This window comes from Xiphophorus hellerii, chromosome 24 (genome assembly GCF_003331165.1).
Source record: "Xiphophorus hellerii strain 12219 chromosome 24, Xiphophorus_hellerii-4.1, whole genome shotgun sequence".
In the NCBI taxonomy this organism is placed as follows: domain Eukaryota; kingdom Metazoa; phylum Chordata; class Actinopteri; order Cyprinodontiformes; family Poeciliidae; genus Xiphophorus; species Xiphophorus hellerii.
This window is the reverse complement of record NC_045695.1, coordinates 13339849-13367413: the sequence shown is the minus strand read 5'-3', so window position 1 is coordinate 13367413 and position 27565 is coordinate 13339849. Positions and strand designations below refer to the sequence as shown.

The following is a 27565-nucleotide window of genomic DNA, read 5'->3' as shown; positions in this document are numbered from 1 at the left end:
TAAGGTTTTAAAAAATAATAACTGTATATATTGTATATATACACACACACAATGATACATCAGATGACTGATGTATGCAAACCCAATCTACCAAAAACAGTACAGAATATCTGTGTACAGGAATATCTTAAAACATGAATGACACAGAAAATCCGTTTTTCAAACGACAGTGTTACATGACCCAATGTTCTGTAAATCACCTTGAAATTGTCCTATTTACTTTTTGAACATGTACAATATGGTAGACAAAAAAAAATGCTAACAAGTCATTTTCTGCCGTTTCCCTTTTCTTCTCGAACATTTGAAGCTCCATCTCTTCCTAAGGTTACAATAAGCTCAAAATGATGAGTTTGACCTTTATATTTCTGAGTTGTTTTGTTTTTTTAAATGTTATGCAGGGCAGATTTATCGTAATATTGCAGGACAGCATACAGTATGCGGTGCCTGAGAAGCATCTCATTCTTCCACCTTAGAAAATACTCCTTCATATCACCCTAAATATGAAGGTACAGTATACAGCTTTTTCTAATATTTTGCCAAGTGATTGATGGTTTGCTGAGCTGTACAGATCGCTGATTCTTGGGCATAAAGTGACGTGACGGTTTGACCAGCTTGAATAGCTCATGATCAGATGTTGGTATGAAATCTCTTCAGTTGGAAATTGCTTCTTCTCCATGTGGTTCCTCCTCCTCTCCCTGGACTCTGAGGGTGAGCACTGCTTTGCATACTCTGGACATTTTCCTGCTGATTTTGCAACACACCGATTTGTGCCGGTGCCCTTTAGTTGTGCGGACCAGATAGAGTGCAGCCTTTGTGAGCAACTAGCCCCTTCGCTAAGTTGAGTACAAACTAAATACAGACTTCCATTTTATGTCCTCATGCGGGGTGAGGTGAAAAAGTTTCAGGTCTCATCAAATGGAGAATGATCAACTTACACTGGAAGAAAAAAAAACACACACACACACACAACACATGAATTATTCATGACTCAGCAGAAGATAAGGACCTCTTTGGCTGTTAAGTCATCCCTCTAGATGCCAGGCAACATCTGTTTGAGCAATTGGTCCCTTGCTACCTGAATGGTTAATTACCCAATGATTAAACTGGTTGACCGTATCGACACGGGGGTTTTTAGAGCCTCAAAAAGCAATACAAAGTCGGAGAAATATATATATATATTTTTACAACACTGATTTCTCAGAATTCTTCCTCTAGAACCTCCAATTGGTCCAGAAAACAAGTTCATTTCTTAAAACATTTTAGGTTTTCTTATTTCCTGTCAGCAAATTAAGCTAACCTGGCTGTTTTCTTTGACTGTTCAAGGTTTTAAGATTTTAGCTCTTAAAGCCTGAATCTTTCTTGTTTCTGTGAAATGTTAAAACACTCCAGATTTAAAAGTTTATTTTTTTCCCTCCTTCAGTTATTGTTGAAATCTTTTCTCAGAGCACACCGTAGACATTTTGGAAATTAAATGTTTGAACTGTATTTTTTATCAAGTTAGAGTAATAAAAGTTGTTGGCTACAAAAAGGACATAATGCCTTCACCGAGAGTGGCATTACATTAAAAAAACTACAAAAAGGAAAATGAAGCTCTTTAAAAGAATAAAATTCAATATCATAAAAAAGTCCTTGTATTTATTATTTTGCCATTTTACTTTGTGAATTATTTTCTGGTATCTTCTCCTGTATACCCAGAATAGATAACAGATCTGGCCTTTGCAGTTGAAGTACCTGTAGTAATAAAATTTTCTTTCACTTTAGAGTAAAAGCACAGAGGTAAAAAAAATAAATAAATAAATAGTAGATGCAGTTGTAAGGTCTTTTGCATAACAGTAATGTGATGTTGGTCTTTGAAATCTAATTATATTTCAGAAATACTGCAAAAATTGCCCATTTTCTAAATTGTGTCTATAGACGTTAAAAATCGTGATTGGCCAAACAAAATGCAACGGATCTTCTAAAACAAAGGAGGAGTCACTCTGAGTACCAAGGAGTGCATAAGTAAGTATTTCTTTCCCAGGATCCTTCACAGAGGACAGAAAAACTGGAATAATACTTGATGTGGCAGAAATGTTTCGGGTGAGTGCATGAGATAAAACACTGTGAGAAACCTGAGCTGTTTCTTCTGGAGAGATTGAAAACTGCTGACCAACATCCTGACATCTCACTCTGTCCTTGTGTAAACAAGTAGGATGATGTCGTCTACACTCTCCACAAACATGCCGCGTTTTACAGTCTTTCAATAAATGGCCTTTCCTTAAACATCCAAAACAAAGATGGTTCTGATATATAAATGATCTTTTGTCTTCCATTGATTTAACTGCAAATTTGGGACATTTAGCAACACTGTGTGATATGTCTGTACAAACCAAGCAAGGCAGTTTAGATTTCAGAACATGACCAGTTTCTTGTTTCTTGAACTCCATACTGGTATTAAAAGTCTTAGCTTTCCTGGAAAGATCATTTGAAGAAGTTTTAGACTTTAACAAAAATGGAGAAGCAATAGGATTACATGCTATACGTGCTTCCTTTTGTATAAATCTAGAAAAACATTCAAAAGATGGATATTCTCCACACGCTTCAAGCACTTCAACAACAACTCTACTCCATTTACGTACAACCCAGTCTGGTCATTTCTTCAACATCTTATGATTTTCTTCACAATCATTTAAGATGGACAGTCCTTTTACTTGAGGCATAGCCTCTTCACAACTTTTCAAAAAGTCAGCAAAATCTCTGAGAGATAATGGATCATTTGGTGCAATCTTTGGCCATGACATAAGTTTATCCCTAAATGGGTTTCCATATCTGTCCTGTACAACTGACCAAGCACCCTCATATGCGTCCTCAGAGCTTCTGTAAAAGAAACCTTCCACAGCCTTTCGGGCTTCTCCAGAGAGATAACCTTTCAAATACAACATTTTTTCCCCAACAGAGATGGATTTTGAATCAATTAAAGTTGTAAATGATATCTTAAAGTCCACAAATTTCAAAGGGTCACCTAAGAATATGGCAGGTTCAGGAACAGGAAGGCGACTTAAACTCAATGAGCTCGTTGAGGCTTCAGCCAAGTTTACTGCAGGAATCTCAGAGCTTGTGGTGGTAGAATTGATGCAGCCCTTGCAGCTGACTTTCTTGGGTGTTTTAAAATTTGCACTGATTTAACCTCAGGCTTAAAATCAAGATTTTCCCCTTCTACCCCATCTTCAAGTCTGCTATAAACATCAAGCCGAGCTGCAGCCATTTTAACTTCCATATCTGTTTGCATTACCTTTAACTTGCTCTTCTCCTCATCAAGCTGCTGTAGCACTTCAGCTTCCTTCTGCTTCATTTCTGCCACAATCTGGGACTCATGACACTTCCAGTCACATTCAAGCTTACTGACTCTCGCATGTTGAGCTTCAATCTCCAACATGGATTTAACTTGTACCTTTTTAGCCGCAAGATCAGCCTCTGCCATTACACGCCCTTGAGAAACTTTGGAGCTGGTAATTGATGAACCACATGAAGAACATTCAGTAGAGATTTCTCCAAAAACAGACTGATATTCGTCTCTATTTAAGACTTCTCGCACTCTTTCCTTTTCAACTTCTTGATTACATTTTTCTTCAACAATACCCCCTTCTAAACGCTTACACACAAGATCATAAATCTCATTTGTTAGTATAGTACAGGCATCTAGTTTCTGCACAATATCTGGAGTATTTAAAGAATTACGTTGAAGAAACTCATAATTCTGTTTCAATTTATCAAGACTGTTTTGGATCTGCTGATTTATTTCATCCAGATTTTCCTGAGAGCAAAAACCCTTTAATTTCATCCTGGCTTCTCTGGCGATTTGTTTCCAGGATGCATAAGATTTAATCCATAAACAATCTGCGTCATACTTAATTTAGAAAATTCTTAATTTACTTTAGTCTACTATCTGTTACAACATATATACACATACATACTTTTAAGTACAATTCAACAACCTGGATGTCCATGTGACAATATTTTATTAACATTTATTTTAAAAAAAAACCCTACTGTATTGTTTTTACCTCTAAAATAAATATTTCTCAAATATCAATTGTTACAGCTAATCATGGATCCATTTAAGTGAATTTAAAGCAAGGACACTCTGCGGTCGGAGATTCGGATCAACTGACAAAACAGTTGGATTTTTATTTTGCAGATTTTGGTTCAGCTGCTAAATAAAAGCTGGAGAGTTTATATTTTGGAAACCAGTGTAGAGTCTGAAAACTTGTTATATATTTAAAACTCAATAATACATCCAGGCTGAAGCCTTTGTGCTATGAGTGACCTACACATTCAACAGACTCAGGCTGCCATATACAGATAAACACCACAGCTGGGAGGTCCAACATATACAAACAGTGGTGCCAAAGCACGTTGACATGTGGCAAGAGGAAGATGGAATCGAACCTACGCCCTTCCTATTACAAGACAACAACGCTACTCTCAGAATCTTGACTTTTGGATCCCACAGAGGAATGTTACTGACAACCTCAAAATATACTTCAGTTTTCCTGATTCAGCTCAATTCTTCCTCTAAAACCAGGTTCTGAGTCTCTGACGTCAGCAATTATAAATCACTGCAATTAATAAACATGATTTGATTTTAAAATAATTGGACATCATTTATTCTCCTTGTTAATTTATCATTTCTCTTTCATACGTTTTATTCATTGTTAGCTTTCAGTGCCTGCGATGGACTGGTGACCTGTCCAGGGTGAACCCCGCCTCTCGTCTGGTGACAGCTGGAGCTGGGCCCCACCGGCCCCCCTCACCACCCTGCAGGGATCAACGTGTTCAGATCATGGATGGAAAGATTTGATGGTAGATTGTCTCCCTTAAGACCTCACTGAAAACAGCTTCATAGTTGATGCCTCAACATCAACTGATTCTATCATATTGCTGACTATTTTTTCTACTTCTAACATAAACAGGTAAAGAAGTAACCTAGAAATGTTTTCCCAGCCCAGGCATCCGGTCCCAATCATCATCAGTTCTGATGATGTCACATGCATAGCGAGTCCGCTACGTCTTAAAATTGTAAGTCAGACTTTTTTCTTTGCCATTTTTCTGTACTCTTTAAAATACAAATGTTCTTTTTTGTAGGTTTCTGTAAAGTGCAGTGAATGGGAATGTTCTGCCGTTGATCCTCACTGTTCTTAGGAAGGAGAAATGTCAGTATGTTTGCAATAATACTGGAATACTGTGATATTAAATTACAACAATACTCTGTCCTTGGTTAAATATTTTTCACATTTCCTCTAAAGTGTACCTATTGTTTCATTGTACTAATTTTCATAAGCATGTTGTCTGCAAATTTTGAATGTATTGACAATTTGTACAATTCTGTAATAGTATATTGGCAATGTACTCTTGAAAAATGTAAATATATTTAAAATAAAATGTGATTTGTTATGCATGCCTGCATCCAACTCTATGACCAACATTCACCATCCGACCCGATGGAACTGGAGAGGTTCTGAAGGAGGAATGGCAGAGGATCCCCAAATCCAGCTGTGAAAAACTAGTTGCATCATTTCCAAGAAGACTCATGGCTGTACAAGCTAAAAAGGGGTTTCTACTGAGCAAAAGGTCTGAATACTTATGACCATGTGATGTTTCAGTTTTTCTTTTTTTTAATAAATTTACAAAGCTTTCTACAATTCTGTATGTTTTCTGTCAAGAGGGGATGCTGAGTATACATTAATGAGAAATAATATGAACTTTTCTGAGATTAGCAAATGGCTGCAATGAAACAGTGAGAAATTTAAAGGGGTATGAATACGTTTCATTCATTAATTCACCAGGGACTTTGATTTTCCTCATTAAAACAAAATCAGAGTAAAGGAAAAACATGGATATTTGAAATGTCCGTGATTGTATTCAGTGACTCAAATATAAAATACATAAAACAACTTTCCTAGCAAGTTGGCAAACAGCTGTGGAAATTATTGCTGTGATTCAACCAACAATTTTATGATTTTCTAATGAGCAAACATTTAAAACCAGAAAGACTCAGAAATGGAGCGATGGTCAGAAAGAGGTCAAGTTTTCCATATTAAAGAAAGTCCATAAAGTAACGCATTTGGTCCAAAATGTCTGATTCAATCTGGATTTTCTACTGATAAAAGCCCAGAGAAATCCTCTCTGATCAATAAATTATTGACTTCATATTGAAATATTTTCCATCCACCAATCAGGAACCCAGATATCTCAGCCGGGCCACAAACACTCAGAACCTACTGGTACCAGTTTGACTCCAAACTGGGAGCAAACTCAGCTTGTTGTCTGGGTTACAGATGAAAACTCAGAGAAAATCAGAGTTCCTGATTGAAACCAGGTGCTGCAGCTCTGCATCATAACCAGAACCAGAACCAGGCCCAGTTCTGGTTCTGGTTCTGGTTCTGTCCAGCAGCTCAAAGAGAGAAAACCCAGTCAGGACTGGAAACCAGAAGAATGTGGAGTTAAAACTCACCTGATCAGATCTTTGTTTCTCCTTCTGTTCACACAAACCGAGTCGGAACGAACTGGACCCGATTCTCCAGAACTTGAACCGGACCCACCTGAGGCTCCGCCCCCTCTCACAGCAGAGGTGTGTTGCTAATGAGAAGAATCCTGTCTGATCATCACTACCAGGAAATAAATGGAAAATAACAACCAGTTCACATTTCAGTTTAAAGATTATTTATGTTTAAACATTTCAAGATTTTTTTTCCATGACTATTTCATTAAATTAATAAAGATTTTCAAGTTGATCAGATTCAGTTTTATCTATAAAGACTTTTATAAAATAGCCAAAGCTGCACCAAGTTTCTGCTCAGCAACACAATAAACCACTAATAATAGTTTCTGCTTGTTCTAATCCTCAGCGCTCACGTAGCAGAGCTCACTTCATTTAAGCCTCCTGCCTCTGACTCCCCAGAGGATCCATCACTCTGCGTCTCTGAGGTCTGAGTCCGGGTCCAGAATATCATCTTTACACCCGTCTGGCCCCCCGGCACTGCAGATAATGTATTAAAAAACAAAAATATACAGACTCTGCTCTGCTGCTGCATGGAGTCTGAACCGGTTCTGATCCAAACCTGACTAGAGCTGACACACCTGAGGCTCCGCCCCCTGACCCAGCTGAGGCTCCGCCTCCTTCCAGGTGACAATAAACACCTTTATTTTCATGTTTTCCTTTGTATGAGTTGAGCTGTAAAACTTTAGGTCAGATTTGAACTTTTTCAGGTTTTTCTCAGTTTTCTGCTCATTTCCAACCAACATTTTATTGCAGGAAATCATTTCAGGAAGGAACCAGAAGATTCAGGAGTCTGGGAGATGAGACTGTAACCGACCTGAACACTGAGGACCCAGAGCGCCCCCTGCAGGATCTGCTGCACCATTAACCAGACAGAAATGGCAGTTTTATACAAGTTATTATTCTAATTCAATAGCTGATTTAATTCATCGAGTTTTGATTGAAAAGATTGATTCTCATCTGTTTTATTAAAAAAACATCTTCAGTCTGAAAACTGCAAAAATAAACTGCTGGCTAAATTAGTAGCTTAAAGCTGAAATCAACTTGAGATGTTTCTGCTTTTACTAATTTAAGCTGTGAAACTAAATGTGAAAACTTATAATACAGCAAAAATGGCCTGGAGGATTAAAATGAAGGTTTATTTATTATATGTGTACACAGTCAGCTGCATAAAAAATACACAAAGATTTTTTAAAAACTTTATTTGGTCGTTAAACATCCAGCAACCCACATTGCATTAGAAGAATTATGAAAATCAAACATGAACCAATCAGCACATTATCCCAGTGATTCTCTGAGGTTTGAATAAATCAGTAAAATCACAGTAAAGAGCCTGAAGTTCTCTAGAAAACTCAAAACATGAAATATGGAGTTAAAAAAGTAAAAACCAAAACAAACTGAGAGAAATTAAAGCTGAGAATCAATGATGACGTAAAACTTCAAGATTTAGCTTTTACAATGAACATAAAATATATAAAATCTTTTTTTTTCCAGGTTCCACATGTTCCTGAAAACTGCTCTAAGATCAGAGTTTCTGTAGGACATCCAGTTCTAAACTGGTTAAACTGGTTTCTCTGATGGAAGCTGAAGTTTCTCTGCAGTTTCCAGTAAAGCATCTTTTTATCTGTGGAGCTTTGAGGAACATTTTCATGTCAGCAGAAGGAAGAAGCAGCAGAGAAAAGAGGTTTGAAGTGTCTTTCATGGCTTCAAAGCTGAACTGAAAATGATTCCCATGTTTCCATTCTCAGACCATTTCTGGTTCCAGGATGAAAATGAATCAGAGAGAAAAAAGATCAACTTTCCAGTTGAATCCAGTTCAGATCAAAACTCCATGAAGCCTCTAAATGGAGCCCAGTTTGAATTGGATCTTTATTGATCCAAAGAGACAAACAATATCAGACACTAAATGACAGACACGAGAAAATAAACAGGAGGAAAACCTTGGAGGTCAGAGGTCATCATCATGATCCAGTCAGAGTCTCTTTAGACTCAAACTGCTGCAGCTTCAACCTCTGAGGATCAGCAGGACACTGAGACCATTCTCTACTTCACAGAGATCTGAACCTGCAGAGAGAAGAAGGAAGGAGAGAGCAGATCAGTGAGTGTTTCCAGCCTCTCTCCAGCAGCAGTCAGTGACGCAGCACATCCACTAGATGGTTTCCAGGCTGCAGTCAGACTGATCTCAGAGCTGTGACCAAGATGAACCTGATCAGTTGTTTCCTGTTGAACTGAGAGAACAAACAGATCTGAGATCAGATCTGCTGCTGCCACAGTTTGATGGATGAGGACCACTGTCTCTAGACATGTTGGACGGCTGGACGCTGGAGTCCAGCTGGACTTCCTGGAGACATGGACACAGCAACAACACTCATCTTCACACCAACACAAACACAGGAACACAGCAAGCTGCTGCTCCTCTGATTGGCTGATTGCTGTCTCTGTGTCCAATCAGGAAGCCTGAACCATTCTCCTCCCACTGAGAAGCTGCAGCTTTACTGGGAACACTGGATCTTTGCTTTGATGCTAACTGGGTTTAGTTCACTATGCTGACAGCAGCTGGACTCACTGCAAACATTTACTTACCCTACAGTCTTTACAAGATTCTTCAGCTGCTGAACATCTGAATCCTTCAGGTTGTTTCCTCTCAGGTCCAGTTGTGTCCGACGGGTCGGGTTGGACTTCAGAGTTGAGGCCAAATAATCACAGCTGATCTTTGACAAACTGCATCTCCTCAATCTGAATAAAGAATAAAAGATGTGAGCTGAAGCCAACAGGATGCAGGTTAACCAGTCCAACAGAACCAGTTAAAGATTCTCATCAATATTAATGCCAACAAGCTGCTGCTTCAATAAAGACCTGCTGACTTCAGAACCAGAACCAGAACCAGAACCTGGTACTGGGTCATGTTGTGTTGGAGGATTTTAGTCAGTAAAATCATTCCAGGTTCTGATCAAAGTGTTGAAGCATCAATCATTGATTATTGATTTGTTCCTGTCAGATTCCAGGAATTCACTTTTCTAGACTGGGTTGAATGACCTTCGACCTGCTTCACCTGAGGGGGATTTCTACACACTGGGGGTCCGAATGCTGTCCTGTTCTGACCTCAGATCAGCAGGTCCAACTCAGTTACACAGAGGGACTAAATTAAACTCTGGATCCAAGTCCAGGAACAAACTCAGAAAATATTTATTAGAACAGAAGAAATTAATTTGATTTATGATCAATTATATATAATTATTCACAGAAATATCAATAATTATAGAATTAAAATACATCAATGTCTCCAGTCTGCAGCCTTCAGTCTGTAGAAAACCACAGAGCTCCTTCAGTCCAGAATCTCCCAGGTTGGTTCTGCTCAGGTCCAGTTCTGTCAGATGGGTCGGTTTGGACTTCAGAGCTGAGAACAGAGAAGTCCAGCTGGTCTCTGACAAACTGCAGATCAATCTGAATAAAGAATAAAAGATGTGAGCTGAAGCCAACAGGATGCAGGTTAAAACTGAAACATGAACAAATAAATAATAAAAATGTAGAAAATTAATTTCCCTGAATGTAAAAGAAACATGATGAACTGATTCTAACATCTGATCCAGTCAAACTGGTTTAAAGAGTTAAAAACCAGCAGAACCAGAACATTTGATCAAAAAGAAACTCAAAGTTTTCTATCAGCCTGGATGAGTTGAGCTATTTCTGCTGGTTCCTGATCATCAGCTGGAGACCCGACTTGGTAACTGGATCAGAACCACTCAGTTTCTTCATTAATGGCCTTGGGTTCTTATTAAAGCTGCTGAAAGCCAATGGAGGCCATTATTTCCTAAGGAGACGTGACCTGATGAAGCATCATCACAGAGACGAGGCTCCAACCGACTGACAGCTGTCAGACTGAAGAGGACGGTTCCTCTCTGACCCGGCCCAACAGAACCACAGCTTCAGGACAAAGCTGAGGAACCTGCTGCTGCTGCAAACCTCACTTTCATTCATTTCATCTAGATTTGCTTTTCTACAATCAGTCATTTCTTAGATTTGGTCATTAATGATGATTTGAACTTGTCAGTGTTTGTGGCTCGACTCTGGAGGAACAACATTTCATTCTGGATGTAAAGATGAGAATCAGAAATGAGAAATAAAACAATCTGAATCTTTACCAAACCAAACTGAAACATCTCCATCATTAATTTACATCATTTGAATTATTTTACTCATTTTGTTCATCAGTAAAAAACATTTTAATGTAAAAAACTGAAAAACAAAGTTCAATAATCTCAAAGTCTGAAATAAGAAAAAAATAATATATAAGGTAAAAAGTTTTAGAGATTTTATTCTGACATTTAAACAGGTTGTTTTAAAATAAAATATATTAGAATAAAAGCATTAATTAAACTAATGTTTAAAGTATAAATGAAGGATTTTATTGTATAAATAAAGAAAACAAACCTCAGATTCTTCACTTTACTGACTGAACTCTCCAGGATCTCAACCACAGGCTTCAGATCAGAGTCTCCACCTCCATCTATGAAGAGCTGATTTATTTCCAGTTCAGTCAGATCTGGGTTGGACTTCAGAGCCGAGGCCAAAACTTCACAATCAGCCTTATCAAGCCAACAGTCACCAAGTCTGTGATTAGAGAAGAAATAAATTCAGTTCTAATGAAATCAATCTGGATCATAAACAGACTAAAATATGATAACAGTGATGTCATCATCTGATCAACATCTGATCTTCAATTTACTGAGTTTGACCCCACAGAGAATCTGTGCAGTTCCTGGTTAAAGTCCAGGTTCTGGTTCTGGTTCTGGTCCAGGCTTCATGTCCTCAGACCTTCAGCTGCAGTCAGATGTTGAAGATCTTCTATCATCTGTGAAGGAAAGTTCAGTTTTCTCTGCAGCATCTGATGGAGCTGCAGCATCAGAGCCTCAAAGGAGCTGAAGCAGCTGATGAAGAGGCTGACTGAGCTGATGAAGGAAACTACTGGAGATGATGGAGAGGAGGAGGAACTGCTCACAGCTCGGACTTGGACTAGACCGTTTGGCTCAGAGGAACAAAGGTTTGGATGTCAGTAGAAATTGTTGCTAAACTCTTAAAGAGCTGAAGACCAAAACAGAGCGTTTGGGTCCAGCAGCATTTTTCATGGTGAAGCAGTGAAAGTTCTCCAGTAACTAGAAGAGGCTGGGATGTCTAAAGAGTTGAAGCTCATGTCTCTCCAGGTCTTCATGGCTAACAGCTTCAACAAAAGCTGCAGATGAAGAGTTGATGAGGAAAATGGTTCCAGCTCTGGAAGCAGAGTTCTCAGAGCTTTGGGAGGATCTGACAGAAACTAGGACTTTTTCTGGAGCCAGACAACAATCACCACATTTTGCTCTCATTTACAAACTCAGAGGAAACTAGTGGGAGGAGGAAAAGTTGGTTCACTAAGTTTCTAACTGGTTTCCATGACAACAGCAGCAATTATTGGGGTTATTTTAAAGTGTCCATCAAACCTAAACAGTGATTTTATAATTTAAAAAAAAGACAAAGATCCTAAAAGGAGTAGCGGCTCAATGAGTGAAGAGGAGTTTAAAGTGTAAAAGTCTCTCTGGCTGATTGGATCTTTCAGACAAAATAGATTTTTTTCTAGAGTTCAGGGTTTTCTATTCATTTAAACATGAAAACTGATAAAAAGATAAATATTTTTAAAATGATCAAAATGTCTAAAACCAGAAGCTGCAGCTGTCCTGGATGAGCTGAATGTTTAGATGGTTGAATGGCTGAAATAGTCCAGAGGATGAAGGAAGAAGTTAAAGACCAAAAACATCCAGAAGCAACTTGAAGAAGAAGAAGAAACAGGAGGACAATAGAGCTGAATCAGCATTCACACAATGAAAACATTTGGACTCACCGAGCCTTTCTGCAGTTCCTCACAGCTGGAACCAGTCTCAGTCGTCCATCATCTGATGTGTTGTACTTCTCCAGGTCCAACTCATCCAGAACCTCTGACATCTGCAGCATGAAGGCCAGAGCTGAACAGTCAGTCTCTGAGAGCTGCTTCCCTGAATCCAGCAGCCGTTGGATCTCCTGATAAAATGAGACGTCGTTCATCTCCACCAGACAGTAGAAGATGTTGATTCTTCTGTCAGGAGAGATTCTATCAGTGTTCATCTCCTTCAGGTTGGTGATGATTCTCTGGATGGTTTCTGGACTGTTCTCTGTCTGACCCAGCAGATCTTCTAAGAGTCTCTGGTTGGACTCCACAGTGAGACCATGAAGGAAGCGGACAAACAGGTCCAGGTGGCCATTTTTACTGCTGAGGGATTTCTTCATGACTTTCTTCATGAACTCATCTAGAGATGTTTCTCTGTATTTTTCTCCCAGAAACGTCTTGATCACCTCTGACTTCCTGCTGGTGAAACAGTGGAGCATGTAGACTGCAGCCAGAAACTCCTGGATGCTCAGATGAACAAAGGAGTAGACGGAGATGTCGCACGTCCCTCTCTCTCTTTTAAACATTTCAGTGAACACTCCTGAGAACAACGCAGCATCTTTGATGTTGATGCTGCACTTTTTGAGCTCTTTGTCATAGAAGATCAGGTTTCCCTCCAGCAGCTGCTCAAAAGCCAGTTTTCCTAGAGACTCAATCAGCTTCTTGTTCTCTGGACTCCAGATTGATCTTGTCTTTTTTCCTCCATCATACTTTTCCTTCTTGATTGCGAAGTTAACCTCCAGGAATGCTATGTACATCTCAGTCAGAGTCTTTGGCAGTTTTTCTCCCTCTCTGGTCTTCATCACATCCTCCAGAACTTTAGCAGTGATCCAGCAGAAAACTGGGATGTGACACATGATGTGGAGACTTTTTGATTTCTGGATGTGGGAGATGATCCTGCTGGCCTTCTCTTCATCATCTCTGAATCTCTTCCTGAAGTACTCCTCCTTCTGGGGGTCAGTGAACCCTCTGACCTCTGTTACCATGTCAACACACTCAGCAGGGATCTGATTGGCTGCTGCAGGTCGTGTGGTTATCCAGAGGAGAGCAGAGGGAAGCAGTTTCCTCCTGATGAGGTTTGTCACCAGAACATCCACTGAGCTGGACTCTGTAACATCAGTCAGGATCGGATTGTTCTTGAAATTCAGAGTAAATCGACTTTCATCCAGACCATCAAAGATGAACAGAACCTGGAACTTTTTAAAGCTGCTGATTTCTTTGGTTTTAGAAAATAATTTATGAATCAGTCCTAATAAACTGAACTTTTCTTCTTTCAACATATTCAGCTCTCTGAAAGTGAATGGAAATATGAAATCAATGTTCTGGTTGGTTTTGCCTTCAGCCCAGTCCAGAGTGAACTTCTGTGTTAACAGTGTTTTCCCAATGCCAGCCACTCCCATGGTCATCACTGTTCTGATTGGTTGATCACTTCCAGGTGGGACTTTAAAGATGTCTTCTCTTCTGATTGTTTCTTGTTTCCTGGATGCTGTTTCAATGTGTCTGACCTCATGTTCCTGGTTGACCTCTCTAGTTAACCCCTCTGTGATGTGGAGCTCTGTGTAGATCTGGTTCAGAACGGTTTGATTTCCAGGTTCAGCGACGCCTTCAGAGAGACTCTGGAACTTCTTCTTCAGAGACGCTTTATGGTCACTCTGACACCGAATATCAAAATCTGAAGAAAGAGACAAAGACAGGAGAGGAGACACTTCAGCTGAACATAAGGAAAACAATATTTTTTTGATATTCTCAGAGACAATTTGTGCATCAACTTTAATGAATGAGAAAAAAGTAAATCAATAAATAAAAAGCCCAAATTTTATAAAAACTCTGCATGGTAAGAATAACAAAAGTCACGACTTAAAGTTAAAGTTGCTGCTGTTCATTCATTGGGATGTAAAGTTTTATCTTTCAAATCTATTTCACCTCTCAGTGTTTGAAAAATATTAACACCATAAAAAAGCAACAAAAAACACCTTTCTCTAAACAAGTTTAAAAATATAGAATATCTATATGGAAATTGAAAAATATTAAAGAAATATGGACTTTAAACAAACTTCTATATCTTCCTGAGACAATATCTGTATATTTTCATCTTATTTCAAGTTTACTGAGATATTTGCAGTCAAAACTACACAAAATACTTGGAATGAGAGTTGCAAAAATAGACATTAATTTAATAAACAACTGCATAGACCCATGTATCAAATTGTCCTCTTTGATGGCCTCTGAGGCCACTGCTGTTTTATCACAAAATTATGGCCAAATCAAACTAGTTCTGATGGAAACAACGTCCAGCAGAGGGAACAGCTCCTGTTAGTTTAGGTTTTACTGAGGTCTGAGTTGTGGTTCACCATCTAACTTCTCATTCATGGAATCAAACTCAGGAAACAGTTTGGATTTTACAGAGCTGAAGTTGGCTTCAGATTGAGCTTCCCATTCAGGAAATGGGTAAAGGGCCTTTACCCATTAGGGCCACCTACTGGTTGAGCATTTTCAATCTGCTTGAGTTTAAAAGCTGAAATACTTGCACTCTTAAAATATGGGCTACATTATTCTACACTAATAGCAGAAAACTTTAAACTATAGATTGTGATTAGTGAACATTTGGCCATAAATCCAGGAAAAAACCAGGATCTGGCAGACAGGGGACAAGTTACTAGTTATCTCTCTGAGTTTTTAACTCTTCACTATAGCATGTAGTTATTGTTTCTAGTAATCTTTCTCCAGTTCACCTCTTGTGATTTCTGTGCCTCCATGGTCTAAGGATGCCTTGTTGGTCCCCAGATTCTCCTCCACTCCTCTGTTGTCTGCTGCAGCTCTGCTGTCCTCACATTCATCTGCCTGATTGTCTCCAAAACCATTTGGATTTCACAAACTATTCACTTCCTGAAGAAGCTTCTCTGTAACATAACTCCTTACTATATTCTACATTTACCATCATCTGCCAGGCTGAACCTCAACCACACCTTGAACCAGGGAGCTTTTCAGAGACTTCAGTGACCTCTGAGGTTACTCAAAGTCACTTTCTAATGGGCAGAAAGTGATTTAAACTCTGTGACAGAGTTTAAATCACTTTCTGCCTAGTGAAATCCACCATGTCCTCCCTTTTCATAGAGAGACATGGTGACTGTGGTCCAGATACATTAAAAGGGTTGAAATCAAACCTGTATTGAAGTTTCACAAATCAAAGCTTTAATGCAGCTTCGTTTAGGGAAAGAAAAAAACTACAAACTTATTTTTAGATATTCTGGCCTGGATAATCTACATGATTGAAGTCTACATGTTTTAGTTTTTGAAGTAGATCACATTAAAGATGCTCAAAGTAGCAAGAAATTACGTGGAATTGTCCTTTAGTCATTTCCCAAATTAGAAACTCCAATTTTCCAGCAGAACCTTAAAGGCCTGGTGTAATAACCAATAAAAGTAGAACAAAAATCATTTTCAGCAAGGTCAGATTAACCATATTGGCAGCTGGGCAATTTGCTGACCTATAACTTTTGCCACCTCTCTTTCATTGTTTTATTATACACTTTATTTCTGTTACGCTAAACGTAACATTAATATCAACCAAAACCCGATTGCTGCTCTCCTTAGCCATCCTCTCTGCTATTTCATTCCCCTTAACCTCATAATTTGCTGAAACACAAATAAAATTATCTGTAAGAATCATCAAATTGATTCTATGAAGTGTTTGTTTTATTTAGAGCTGATGACATGTTATGCTGCAACATGACCCTTCAGAGTAAGAGTCTTCACTTATAATTTTAAAAACGAACAAAATAAAAAGTTAAATTTGTACATTTATCTTGTGGCCATTTTTTGAACAGGCTCAAATTAAATGAGGACTTTATTAAGCCCAGTTACCTGGACATAAGTTCCAGTTACACCAGCTGGAAAAACACAGATTCAGTTGAAACAACTGACCACAAAAAGACTTTTAAACCTTAAATTTCCAAATCTCAACTAAAGACGTGGATCTGGTTCCACAGAGACGATAGAAGGAAGCTCTGATTGGAGGAGTTCAGTCTCACCTGGAGCACAGCTGCTCTGATTGGCTGTCAGCAGTCCAGATCCTGTTCTGGGTTGTTTCCCACACTGGGGGCAGCTGGTACCGACCGGATCCATCAGAACATTCTGACCCAAAGCACAGCAGGATGGATGCTCCTCCTCACCAAAGCTCCTCCTGTGAAGACATTTCTTCATCACTGAAATAGTTCACTAGCAACAGGCTGGAGCTGAAGATGTTCATGAAGGTCCACAAAAAACAAGGGACCAGAAACTGGGTCAGAACAGAACCTCAGAACATTGATGATTTCTGGTTTTAAGTACTTCATTGAATTATATTTGGTATCATGACTGATGCCAGTGTTCCCAGTCTGGAAGATGCTGGGTTTCACTGCTTCAGTGGGTTTACAGACAATCTGAATTGTTGCTCTTCACAAGCTTGGTTGTTTTTGTTTCCATGCAACATTTTAATCCATATTAATTCATTCAGACCTTCATTCAAACTCTACTGATTTACTGACCGACATCCTTCATGTCCAACTTTAAATTAAGAAGTAAGAAAATTAAGTTACTGTTTATTAAAACACTGAGATCAACCAGTTAATATCTTTTATTTTATATCTATAGATTCACATGAATCAGTTAGAAAATGGTTTCTTACTTTCTGTCTGATGGTCCAGGTTCATTACTGAAGTCTACAGGAGAATCTTTGGACCGGTCACTCCTCACAGATGGACTGATGGGTCCTGGAGGTTCTGCTTTGTCCTGATCTTCCATCTTCTGGCCTTTTGGAGAGAGAAACCAGAACCAGTCAGTCCCAGTGATCCAGGTCCAGTAACTGTTCTGTGGAGCAGAAAGCTGGTTCCCATCATAGATTCAGAGGATCAGAGGAACCTGATTCCAGCACAACCTCAGAGATTTCTGAGAATTAAACACCTTTTAAAGTCAGATGGGTTTTGTCTTAATAAATCTGGAATTTTGACATCAAACTTCTTGGTCTTTCAATCAGCAACAAAGAGCTTCTGCCAAAAACAAAACAAGAAAACATGAACCAGCAGAAAACACCAAGTACTTCACTGGTTCCAGTCTGACTAAAGAACAGGGATTTCTCTGTGTCAACAGGTAACTTCTCATTGGAACGACAGAAATCACCTGTGGGGTTATTTCAAGGTTCAGTCCTGGGGCCCCTCCTATCCTTAATAATTTCCTGGTCAGGTTATAACAAAATAATCAGATTATTTACCAAGACTAAATAACACATAGCTCTACATTATGATGTCACCAGGTGACTCTGAACCATCCAATCACTGAACACATCCTTAGAATAGATAAATATCTGGATTTACCAAAACCTTCTCCAGCTGAACACAAACAAAACTGAAGTTATGTTTGAACCTACAGAGGAAAGATCTAGAGTCAATGCACAGCTTCAGTTATTACAGCTGGAAACTAAAGATAAGAGTTTCTGACCTTCACAATCACATAAATCAGAACGCTGCTGCTGGCGTTCTGACTAAAACCAGAAAGATAGATCACATCACCCAGTTCTAAACTCCTTCCATTGAGAGAATAGACTTTAAAATACTGTTGTTAGTTTATAAATTACTGAACGGCTTAAAGATCTGCTGGTTTTGTATCAACCTTCCAGACTTCTCAGGTCTTCTGGTTCTGGTTCTGCTCTGCATCCCCAGAACCAGAACCAAACACAGAGAAGCAGCATTCAGCTTCTATGCACCACAAATCTGGAACAAACTTCCAGAAAACAGCAGAACAGCTGAAATCAAGACTAAAAACCATTAGCCTGTTTAGAGTTGCCTTTGAAACATAATAACTAGAAAATAAAGTAACTCTTTTCTGTATTACAACTTTTTATAACTTTTCTTTATTTTTCCACTATAATGTAATGTTGTTTTTTTGTTTATTATGCAAAACTTTAAACTGCCCTGTTGCTGTAAGGTCTTATGCTGATAAACTTGATAACTTTGAGTCGTCCACTCCTCCATGATGCCGTTTCCAGGTCTGAACTGGATCCTGATCCAGGTCTGTAGAAACATCCAGACTGAGGTCAGATGTAGTGAATGAATGAGTGAACATTTCCTATGAAGCAGTGAAGTGTTGGTCCTGAACTCAGCGGCTTGTTGCCATGTTGGAGCGGCTCCTGTTAGAGAGCAGCGGTTCTGGAACCGTTCAGATCCAGATCTGGTTTAGAGGAAGATGTTCTGCTGAGAGTCAGAGCCTCAGAGACCAGATCATGAAGAAGAACCAGTAAAATCTTCAGGCTGAACATCAGCATCACCTGATGAGCAGACCAGCAGCTGTTACCATGGCAACAGTAGCATGACTTCACAGCAGAACCTCAGAGGACACAAACTGGACCAGTTAACCCAGAACCAGCTGCAGTTCAGCAGGTCCATTAAAACCTTCAGTTTGTATCTGAGCTGCTGTTTCTGGAACGTTCTGACTTCACCTTCAGATGGACGAAAGACTTCACTCAGTTTCTGATCCAAACATCGGGTCACAGCAGGCAGGAAGAAGAACCGTCTGATCAGAGAGAAAGAACCAAAACCAAAACTCCTGACTCTGAGCTTCCATCTTTAATCCAAACATCTGGATCAGAACACTGCCTTCTCCTTTATTATCAGACTATTGTTGACTTTATTTTTATTTCTGCTCTGTCCTGTTCCTGATCACTGACCTCCATCTTGTGTTTTCAGTCAGTCTGGGAGGAACAGGGAGTGGTGACTGAGCTCAGAGCTACAGAACCAGTACCAACAGGTCCATCCAGATTCCAGCAACAGAACAAATGTTTACCTGCTGCTCTAAAGGGGCGGGGCTTAAACAACTGGTTCTGAACTGCAGTCCTGATGAGGAAGTTGCAGACATGAATCATAATCAGAGACCCACTGGTGTCCCAGTCTGTTACTGGGAGAGTGTACTGCAGGAATGCTCTAATGATGCCTCTTGTGATGTCATCAGAGGCTCGTTATGAAACAACTGAACAGAAATACGGAGCAGGACGTGTTGCTCTGCAGGAGACAAACTAGAATTTATTCAGAAAGCTGAGCCAGAATCTACAGTTTCATCCTGGAAACCAGATTTTAATGATTCAGCTCAATTCTTCCTCTAAAACCAGATGTGAGTCTCTGAGGTCAGAGGTTTCTGGCATCAGGAGGAAGAGCAGCAGAACCAGTAAAGATACTGGAACCAGTTCAACTCAGCAACAGGAAACTGCAGCTTTAAAAAAGTTTGTTGGTTCTGATCAACAGGAAACCAGAACCTGACCAGAACCACAGCTCCATGAAGCCAGCAGCTTGGTTCTGAAGGAGAACCGGGTCGAGTTCTGGTTCTGGTTCCTCCACAGAGAGAAAACCCAGAGAGAGGAAAACAAGAAGAAGTGAAAACTCACCTGATCCAGACTCTGCTCTGCTGCTAAATGGAGTCTGAACCGGTTAGTCCTGATCCTGATCCATACCTGAGGCTCCGCCCCCTTCCAGGTAACTTTAAGCATCTTGAAGCACCTTAGGCTCCTCCCCCTTTCAGGTGACAACAAACACCTTTACTTTCATGTTTTCCTTTGTATGAGTTGAGCTGTAAAACTTTAGGTCAGATTTGAACTTTTTCAGGTTTTTCTCAGTTTTCTGCTCATTTCCAGCCAACATTTTATTGCAGGAAATCATTTCAGGAAGGAACCAGAAGATTCAGGAGTCTGGGAGATGTGACTGTAACCGACCTGAACACTGAGGCCCCAGAGCGCCCCCTGCAGGATCTGCTGCACCATCACTGTTTCCAGCAGCAAATCAATCATCTGTTGGTCCAGACAGAAAAGCTGAAGCTGTCAGTGAAGCAGATCTGAAGCTGAGCAGCAGAAACCCAGAAGAACTGGAAGCATCAGCAGGAGATGAACTGGACCTCTAGGATCACTGATGCTGCAGCTGAGGAAGAGGAGGACGATGAAGGTGAAGCTGCCATCCTCACACTTCCTGTTTATCAACCCAAGAAAGCAGAAAACCTGCAGAAAATCAGCTGAAGAAGAACCACGAGGAGCTGGAGACGTCCTGCGCCCTCTAGTGGCTGATTGGACTACTGCACTGGGAGAACTGGACCTTGACGCTACTGCAGCTCAGCGGCTGGTTTCTCTCTGAATGGACCAATCAGAACCAAACAGGAAGTAGATTTAGCTCTGAGACAACTATTTACAACTACACATATGTACAACATGTTAGTGTTTCTAAACACTTTTATTTAGAAAACATAAAAAACTATCAGCAGTTTTCAGAGGAAAGTTTTAACACATTAAAACTTAACCTTTGAAATCAAACCATATAATTGTTACTAAAATATTTCTTCATTGCTCCTGTAACAATAAAACTTAATAAATATCTTGTGTTTTTATTAGACCTTTATATCAGTGTTTTCAGAGTTCAGGTGTCATTTATTAGAGAAACTCAACATCTGGCTTTATTATAAATACATTTTCTTTCTAGTTTTCCTTTTTTTCTTTTAAAAAAAAGTATACCCACTTAAATTAAAAAAATAAAAAACAAACATTATGTCTTGACTGTCTGGTTGTTGATTCTCTGTTGTCTAAAGTAGGTTTGATTCATTTTTCATCAGGATGTTTTAAGAGGTTATGAAGAGCTTTAAAAACCCAACCTACTGCAGAGATGAGATATTATCCCACTTTCTCAGTCAGGAGAACATCTGATTGGCTGGTCAGTGTCCTGCTGGTTCTCTCTTATCTCTACCTGCTGTAGAAATGAACTGATTCATCTAGGAGGGGTGGAAGTGTGTCATTAAAGAGAGAAATAGGAAAAAACTGCATCATATATGGTATATTTATGATGTAATAGTTAACAATACAGGGTTTATAATTACCTGACTGATATGAAAATGCATATTTCACCAAATACTAAATAATAAATAACAGCACTTCAAATTGGACCCATATGGTGAGGATAACAATTGGGCCCCAGATGGTATTTACCACAGATTAAGAAACGGACTGTGGGTTTAATGTAGAACAACTCAATTGACAAAAGACAGGTAGATTCTGGGTCCAAGTGATGCTTTTATGGGCTGTTTGTTATTGTAAATGATGACGTCATTAGCTGACATAAACAAGATGAGGCTGCTGCAGATTTTTTGCACCTTCTGTGTTTTTTTTAAACTTGTTTATGTTCCGAGTTTTTTTCTCATTTCATTTTCAAATAAGGACAGAAAAATCCTCACTTCTATAAGTGAGCCTGGTGCTGGAAATTCGACACGATTCGCTTTTAAATATGCGAATCGTACTCAGAAGTATCAACTCAGCTTCTGAGTGATTTATTTAAAAACAGTGTTTTATCTGTCTGGTGTCTAATGCAGCACTCTGTGTCAAAGGTTTTCCTCCTGTTTATTTTCTCATGTCTGTCATTTAGTGTCTGATATTGTTTGTCTCTTTGGATCAATAAAGGTCCAATTCAAACTGGGCTCCATTTAGAGGCTTCATGGAGTTTTGATCTGAACTGGATTCAACTGGAAAGTTGATCTTTTTTCTCTCTCAAGTAATTGCGTATTGCTGTTTGATGTTCCCTTTTAACATGTTGTGAATTTATAGTCTTATACTTCTCGTGATCCTATTATCGAAGTCCATTTTATGTCCTCATGTGGGGTGAGGTGAAAAAGTTTCAGGTCTCATCAAATGGAGAATGATCAACTTACACTGGAAGAAAAACACACACACACACATGAATTATTCATGACTCAGCAGAAGATAAGGACCTCTTTGGCTGTTAAGTCATCCCTCTAGATGCCAGGCAACATCTGTTTGAGCAATTGGTCCCTTGCTACCTGAATGGTTAATTACCCAATGATTAAACTGGTTGACCGTATCGACACGGGGGTTTTTAGAGCCTCAAAAAGCAATTCCCAAGAATTGCTCAGCCTTTGACCATACATAGCATCAAAAAGCCCTCCGACCCATCTGTGAATGTCTTTCTGACTGGCAGAGGCAAAGGAGAGTTCATTGGAACCTCCTAATGGGGCCCCTGACAAGTGCGTCCAGGCCTGCTAACGATGACAGAGGAACTTCCCACGCAATCAGCCACTGCATCAGTCTCCCAGGGAGAAAGTGGTGGCGGAGGGTGAGGGTTGGGGGCGAGCAGGCATGAGGTAGCAGAAGAGAGATTGTGCATGCGTGTGCAAATGTGTGTGAGAGCTGGAGGGATAACGGCAGGCAGTAGACATTTGTCTGGCGGAACACAGAGGCTTACGATTTGAAGTAAGCAAAATGTGACATGTTTACCCAGCATGTTTAGTTATATCAAATCATCTCTTTAATAACACTTGAAACAATGAACCAGTTTAAAAAGAAAATGGCAATTTTCCATTTTAAGTTAACATGAAGAAGTCTTTAGTATTAATCCATTTTATTTGCATTTTGATCAATCAACCAAGTTGACCAACCATAGCCAAGTTGAAGAAAACTTTGTTTTCTACGTGTGTGTGACTCACAAAAGATCAGCATCACAACACAGCAGCAAAGCATTAGAATGAATGAGCAGTTTATCTGTACCTGCAGGCGAGTTCCAGCAGACGTTTGAAGCTCAAAAGTCAATGAGAATTACTTTGATGGTCAGTTTCGACACCAATAGCTGGGTAACCATGTTTTGGTAGGTTTCGTCCTCCGCAACTTTTTCATTCCCCTTGTGTGTAAATTTCTGAACCATCTGTAGTTTACTCTGGTGTTTTTGATCCCTGCAAAAGGCTTCTCTTTTCCAGAGATTGAACGCTTCTTCGTGTGATTGTAGTGCTTGCAGGTGTGTCTTTGAAATCTTTGTGTGTTGCATCAGTTTGGCACGTTGTGCTAAGAGTTTCTGCTCTAAGTCTCTGATGTGGTCTACCTCTAAGCTGCCATTCTTAGGAAAACCAAACTCTGTGTGCCACTGTGGAACATGTTGACAACAAACTCTGCCATGAATTCTAACCATATGATCTATTTCTGGGCCACATGGAACGTATTCTTCAGTATTTTGACCTTTATTAAAAGTTCCTCCTATTTTCCCTTTTTTTTTTTTTTTATTTATCCTCTGATTTTTCTAAATCAGCAAAACCTTCATATAGATTGTCTAAGCCTAGAACAATCTACAAAAATCCTCAGTTATTTTAAGCCTAAAATAACCTACAAAAATTCCTTCAGAGCTAAGCCTAGACTCTGAATACTGTTTTGGATATCCTACGCCCAGGAAAATCTAACTCTGAGGTGTTTTAAGCCTAAAACCCTCTAAATTTCTTACATATATTTGAAAACAGCCTTTTTACCTTAAACACTGCTGGTTTGTTCTCCCCCAGACCAGGTTGTCGGATTCTGTCTCGATCGATCCAACCGGTGGAGTTCCAGAAAAGCCCTCGCTCTCTGACAGGCCTGCTATGGAGATGAGGGTCTTGGTGATCAGCCCTCTCCTGGCTGTCCACCGGAAGGACGAACCGGGAAGAATCCTGTTCGTGACGCCAAATTGTGGAGCGAGAAAAATTAACAAAGTCCAAACCTTGTTAAAGAGAAAGAACAAAACACAGCTTTATTTTACATCTGCACAGATGGAGAACTCAGAAGAGATCTAACTAGACAAAGGAATCACCTCTCTACATATACTGTATACCGTCCTTCTCCCGCAGACAGAGTGTCGCCACCAACATTCCCAAGGAGCTAATCAGATTAATACACACACAGAGAAAAATGCAACTTTCAGTTAAAAATGGGTTTCAGACAGAATATTCTGTGCCTAATAATAATCACTGAGCCGTCGGTCTGGTCTTGTCCCTCCGCAAGGTATGACAACTATTTACTTATCGCCTGTTGCTAAGCTTCTGACACACTGAGGCAAACTGTGAAGGCTAAAAAGAGAAACAATGACTCTGTAAGACTGAGTGAGACATAATAAACTAATTAAACATTGTAAGATTAATATTAAATAAACTTCTAATAAAAGTAAACACACTGTAAAAAATAATTTTATTCCACAAGACTTTTATAAAATAGCCAAAGCTGCACCAAGTTTCTGCTCAGCAACACAATAAACCACTAATAATAGTTTCTGCTTGTTCTAATCCTCAGCGCTCATGTAGCAGAGCTCACTTCATTTAAGCCTGTCCTGGCCTCACTTCACTGGCTGCCGGTATATTTTAGGATTCATTTTAAAATTCTTATGTTTGTTTTTAAATCACTACATAATCTTGCCCCGGCTTACCTCTCTGAGCTTCTTCACCCATACATACCTTATCGGTCTCTTAGGTCCGCAGATCAGCTGCTTTTGGAGGTACCGAGATCAAGAAGGAAGCTCAGAGGGGACAGAGCTTTCTCTGTCATGGGCCCCAAATTATGGAACAACTTGCCTTTGCAGGTCAGGGAGGCCCCTTCACTGTCCACTTTTAAAGCTCGTCTTAAAACCCATCTATTTTATTTGGCTTTCAACTCTAGCGGGATCTAGTTTTAAATTGTATGTTTTGTTTTTAAATTGTAAGTTTTTATTTTATGTTTTTTATTGTTATGTTGTGTTTTGATGTACAGCACTTTGTATCAGCTGTGGTTGTTTTAAAGTGCTTTATAAATAAAGTTGGTATGGTATGGTAAGCCTCCTGCCTCTGACTCCCCAGAGGATCCATCACTCTGCGTCTCTGAGGTCTGAGTCCGGGTCCAGAAAATTATCTTTACACCCGTCTGGCCCCCCGGCACTGCAGAACAGGACATTACCTGTCCAGATCGCTACAAAAACATTGACAAAAAAACAGAAATATAAAATACAGCGGACCTAATTCAAACCTAATTCAACATTTATAAAGAATCCTATGTTCTTTTTTCTTGCACCCCTTCAAATAAAGTCTTACCAAATTTACTTCCTTGCAACCACATTGTTTTAAATAATATCACACCCTGGTTCACTTACACCTGCTTAGTTGTTTATGCTGTGGATTAATTTCACATTGAAACATTGTAAATAAAACATCAGCAAAACAAGAAGTGAACACTCACCTGATCCAGACGCTGCTCTTCTTCTTCTTCTTCTTTTTTTGGCGGTTGGCAAGCAACTTATTGATGTGCATTACCGCCATGAACTGGAATGGAGTGTGGATCGGGATGCTACATATATTTTCCCCCAAACCCCCCAAAAAAAGAAAAATAAAAGAAACCTTATATCCTTTCTATCAATTTCGTTTTCTTAAGATAATTTATTAAATAACAAAAATATACAGACTCTGCTCTGCTGCTGCATGGAGTCTGAACCGGTTCTGATCCAAACCTGACTAGAGCTGACACACCTGAGGCTCCGCCCCCTGACCCAGCTGAGGCTCCGCCTCCTTCCAGGTGACAATAAACATCTTTATTTTCATGTTTTCCTTTGTATGAGTTGAGCTGTAAAACTTTAGGTCAGATTTGAACTTTTTCAGGTTTTTCTCAGTTTTCTGCTCATTTCCAACCAACATTTTATTGCAGGAAATCATTTCAGGAAGGAACCAGAAGATTCAGGAGTCTGGGAGATGAGACTGTAACCGACCTGAACACTGAGGCCCCAGAGCGCCCCCTGCAGGATCTGCTGCACCATTAACCAGACAGAAAGGGCAGTTTTATACAAGTTATTATTCTAATTCAATAGCTGATTTAATTAATCGAGTTTTGATTGAAAAGATTGATTCTCATCTGTTTTATTAAAAAAACATCTTCAGTCTGAATACTGCAAAAATAAACTGCTGGCTAAATTAGTAGCTTAAAGCTGAAATCAACTTGAGATGTTTCTGCTTTTACTAATTTAAGCTGTGAAACTAAATGTGAAAACTTATAATACAGCAAAAATGGCCTGGAGGATTAAAATGAAGGTTTAGTTATTATATGTGTACACAGTCAGCTGCATAAAAATACACAAAGATTTTTTAAAAACTTTATTTGGTCGTTAAACATCCAGCAACCCACATTGCATTAGAAGAATTATGAAAATCAAACATGAACCAATCAGCACATTATCCCAGTGATTCTCTGAGGTTTGAATAAATCAGTAAAATCACAGTAAAGAGCCTGAAGTTCTCTAGAAAACTCAAAACATGAAATATGGAGTTAAAAAAGTAAAAACCAAAACAAACTGAGAGAAATTAAAGCTGAGAATGAATGATGACGTAAAACATCAAGATTTAGCTTTTACAATGAACATAAAATATATAAAATCTTTTTTTTTCCAGGTCCCACATGTTCCTGAAAACTGCTCTAAGATCAGAGTTTCTGTAGGACATCCAGTTCTAAACTGGTTAAACTGGTTTCTCTGATGGAAGCTGAAGTTTCTCTGCAGTTTCCAGTATAGCATCTTTTTATCTGTGGAGCTTTGAGGAACATTTTCATGTCAGCAGAAGGAAGAAGCAGCAGAGAAAAGAGGTTTGAAGTGTCTTTCATGGCTTCAAAGCTGAACTGAAAATGATTCCCATGTTTCCATTCTCAGACCATTTCTGGTTCCAGGATGAAAATGAATCAGAGAGAAAAAAGATCAACTTTCCAGTTGAATCCAGTTCAGATCAAAACTCCATGAAGCCTCTAAATGGAGCCCAGTTTGAATTGGATCTTTATTGATCCAAAGAGACAAACAATATCAGACACTAAATGACAGACACGAGAAAATAAATGAGAGGAAAACCTTGGAGGTCAGAGGTCATCATCATGATCCAGTCAGAGTCTCTTTAGACTCAAACTGCTGCAGCTTCAACCTCTGAGGATCAGCAGGACACTGAGACCATTTTCTACTTTACTGGGATCATCAGTCGGAAAAGTCAGAATAATCAAAATCATCGAACCTGCAGAGAGAAGAAGGAAGGAGAGAGCAGATCAGTGAGTGTTTCCAGCCTCTCTCCAGCAGCAGTCAGTGACGCAGCACATCCACTAGATGGTTTCCAGGCTGCAGTCAGACTGATCTCAGAGCTGTGACCAAGATGAACCTGATCAGTTGTTTCCTGTTGAACTGAGAGAACAAACAGATCTGAGATCAGATCTGCTGCTGCCACAGTTTGATGGATGAGGACCACTGTCTCTAGACATGTTGGACGGCTGGACGATG

The 27565-nt window shown here is 39.4% G+C and overlaps 1 protein-coding gene and 1 long non-coding RNA gene across 5 annotated transcripts in view; one reads left to right on the top strand and one right to left on the bottom strand.

Moving 5' to 3' along the window:
* The window catches only part of LOC116715931 (phosphoribosylamine--glycine ligase, chloroplastic-like), a 28088-nt gene extending 7755 nt beyond the window's left edge, over positions 1 to 20333 (bottom strand). For 2 of the 4 annotated variants that reach the window (XM_032556699.1, XM_032556698.1), the window contains exon 1: positions 20227 to 20333. In XM_032556699.1, coding sequence (XP_032412590.1) covers positions 20227 to 20301 — 75 coding nt within the window. In that variant the 5' untranslated portion in view covers positions 20302 to 20333. The remainder of the gene's footprint in view (positions 1 to 20226) is intronic. The other 2 variants (XM_032556701.1, XM_032556702.1) reach the window with 2 other exon arrangements.
* On the top strand, positions 744 to 22209 carry LOC116716010 (uncharacterized). Its single transcript, XR_004338345.1, has 2 exons — positions 744 to 890; positions 22152 to 22209. It is a non-coding gene; the product is annotated as an uncharacterized LOC116716010 (long non-coding RNA).
* Positions 22210 to 27565: the final 5356 nt, after the last annotated feature.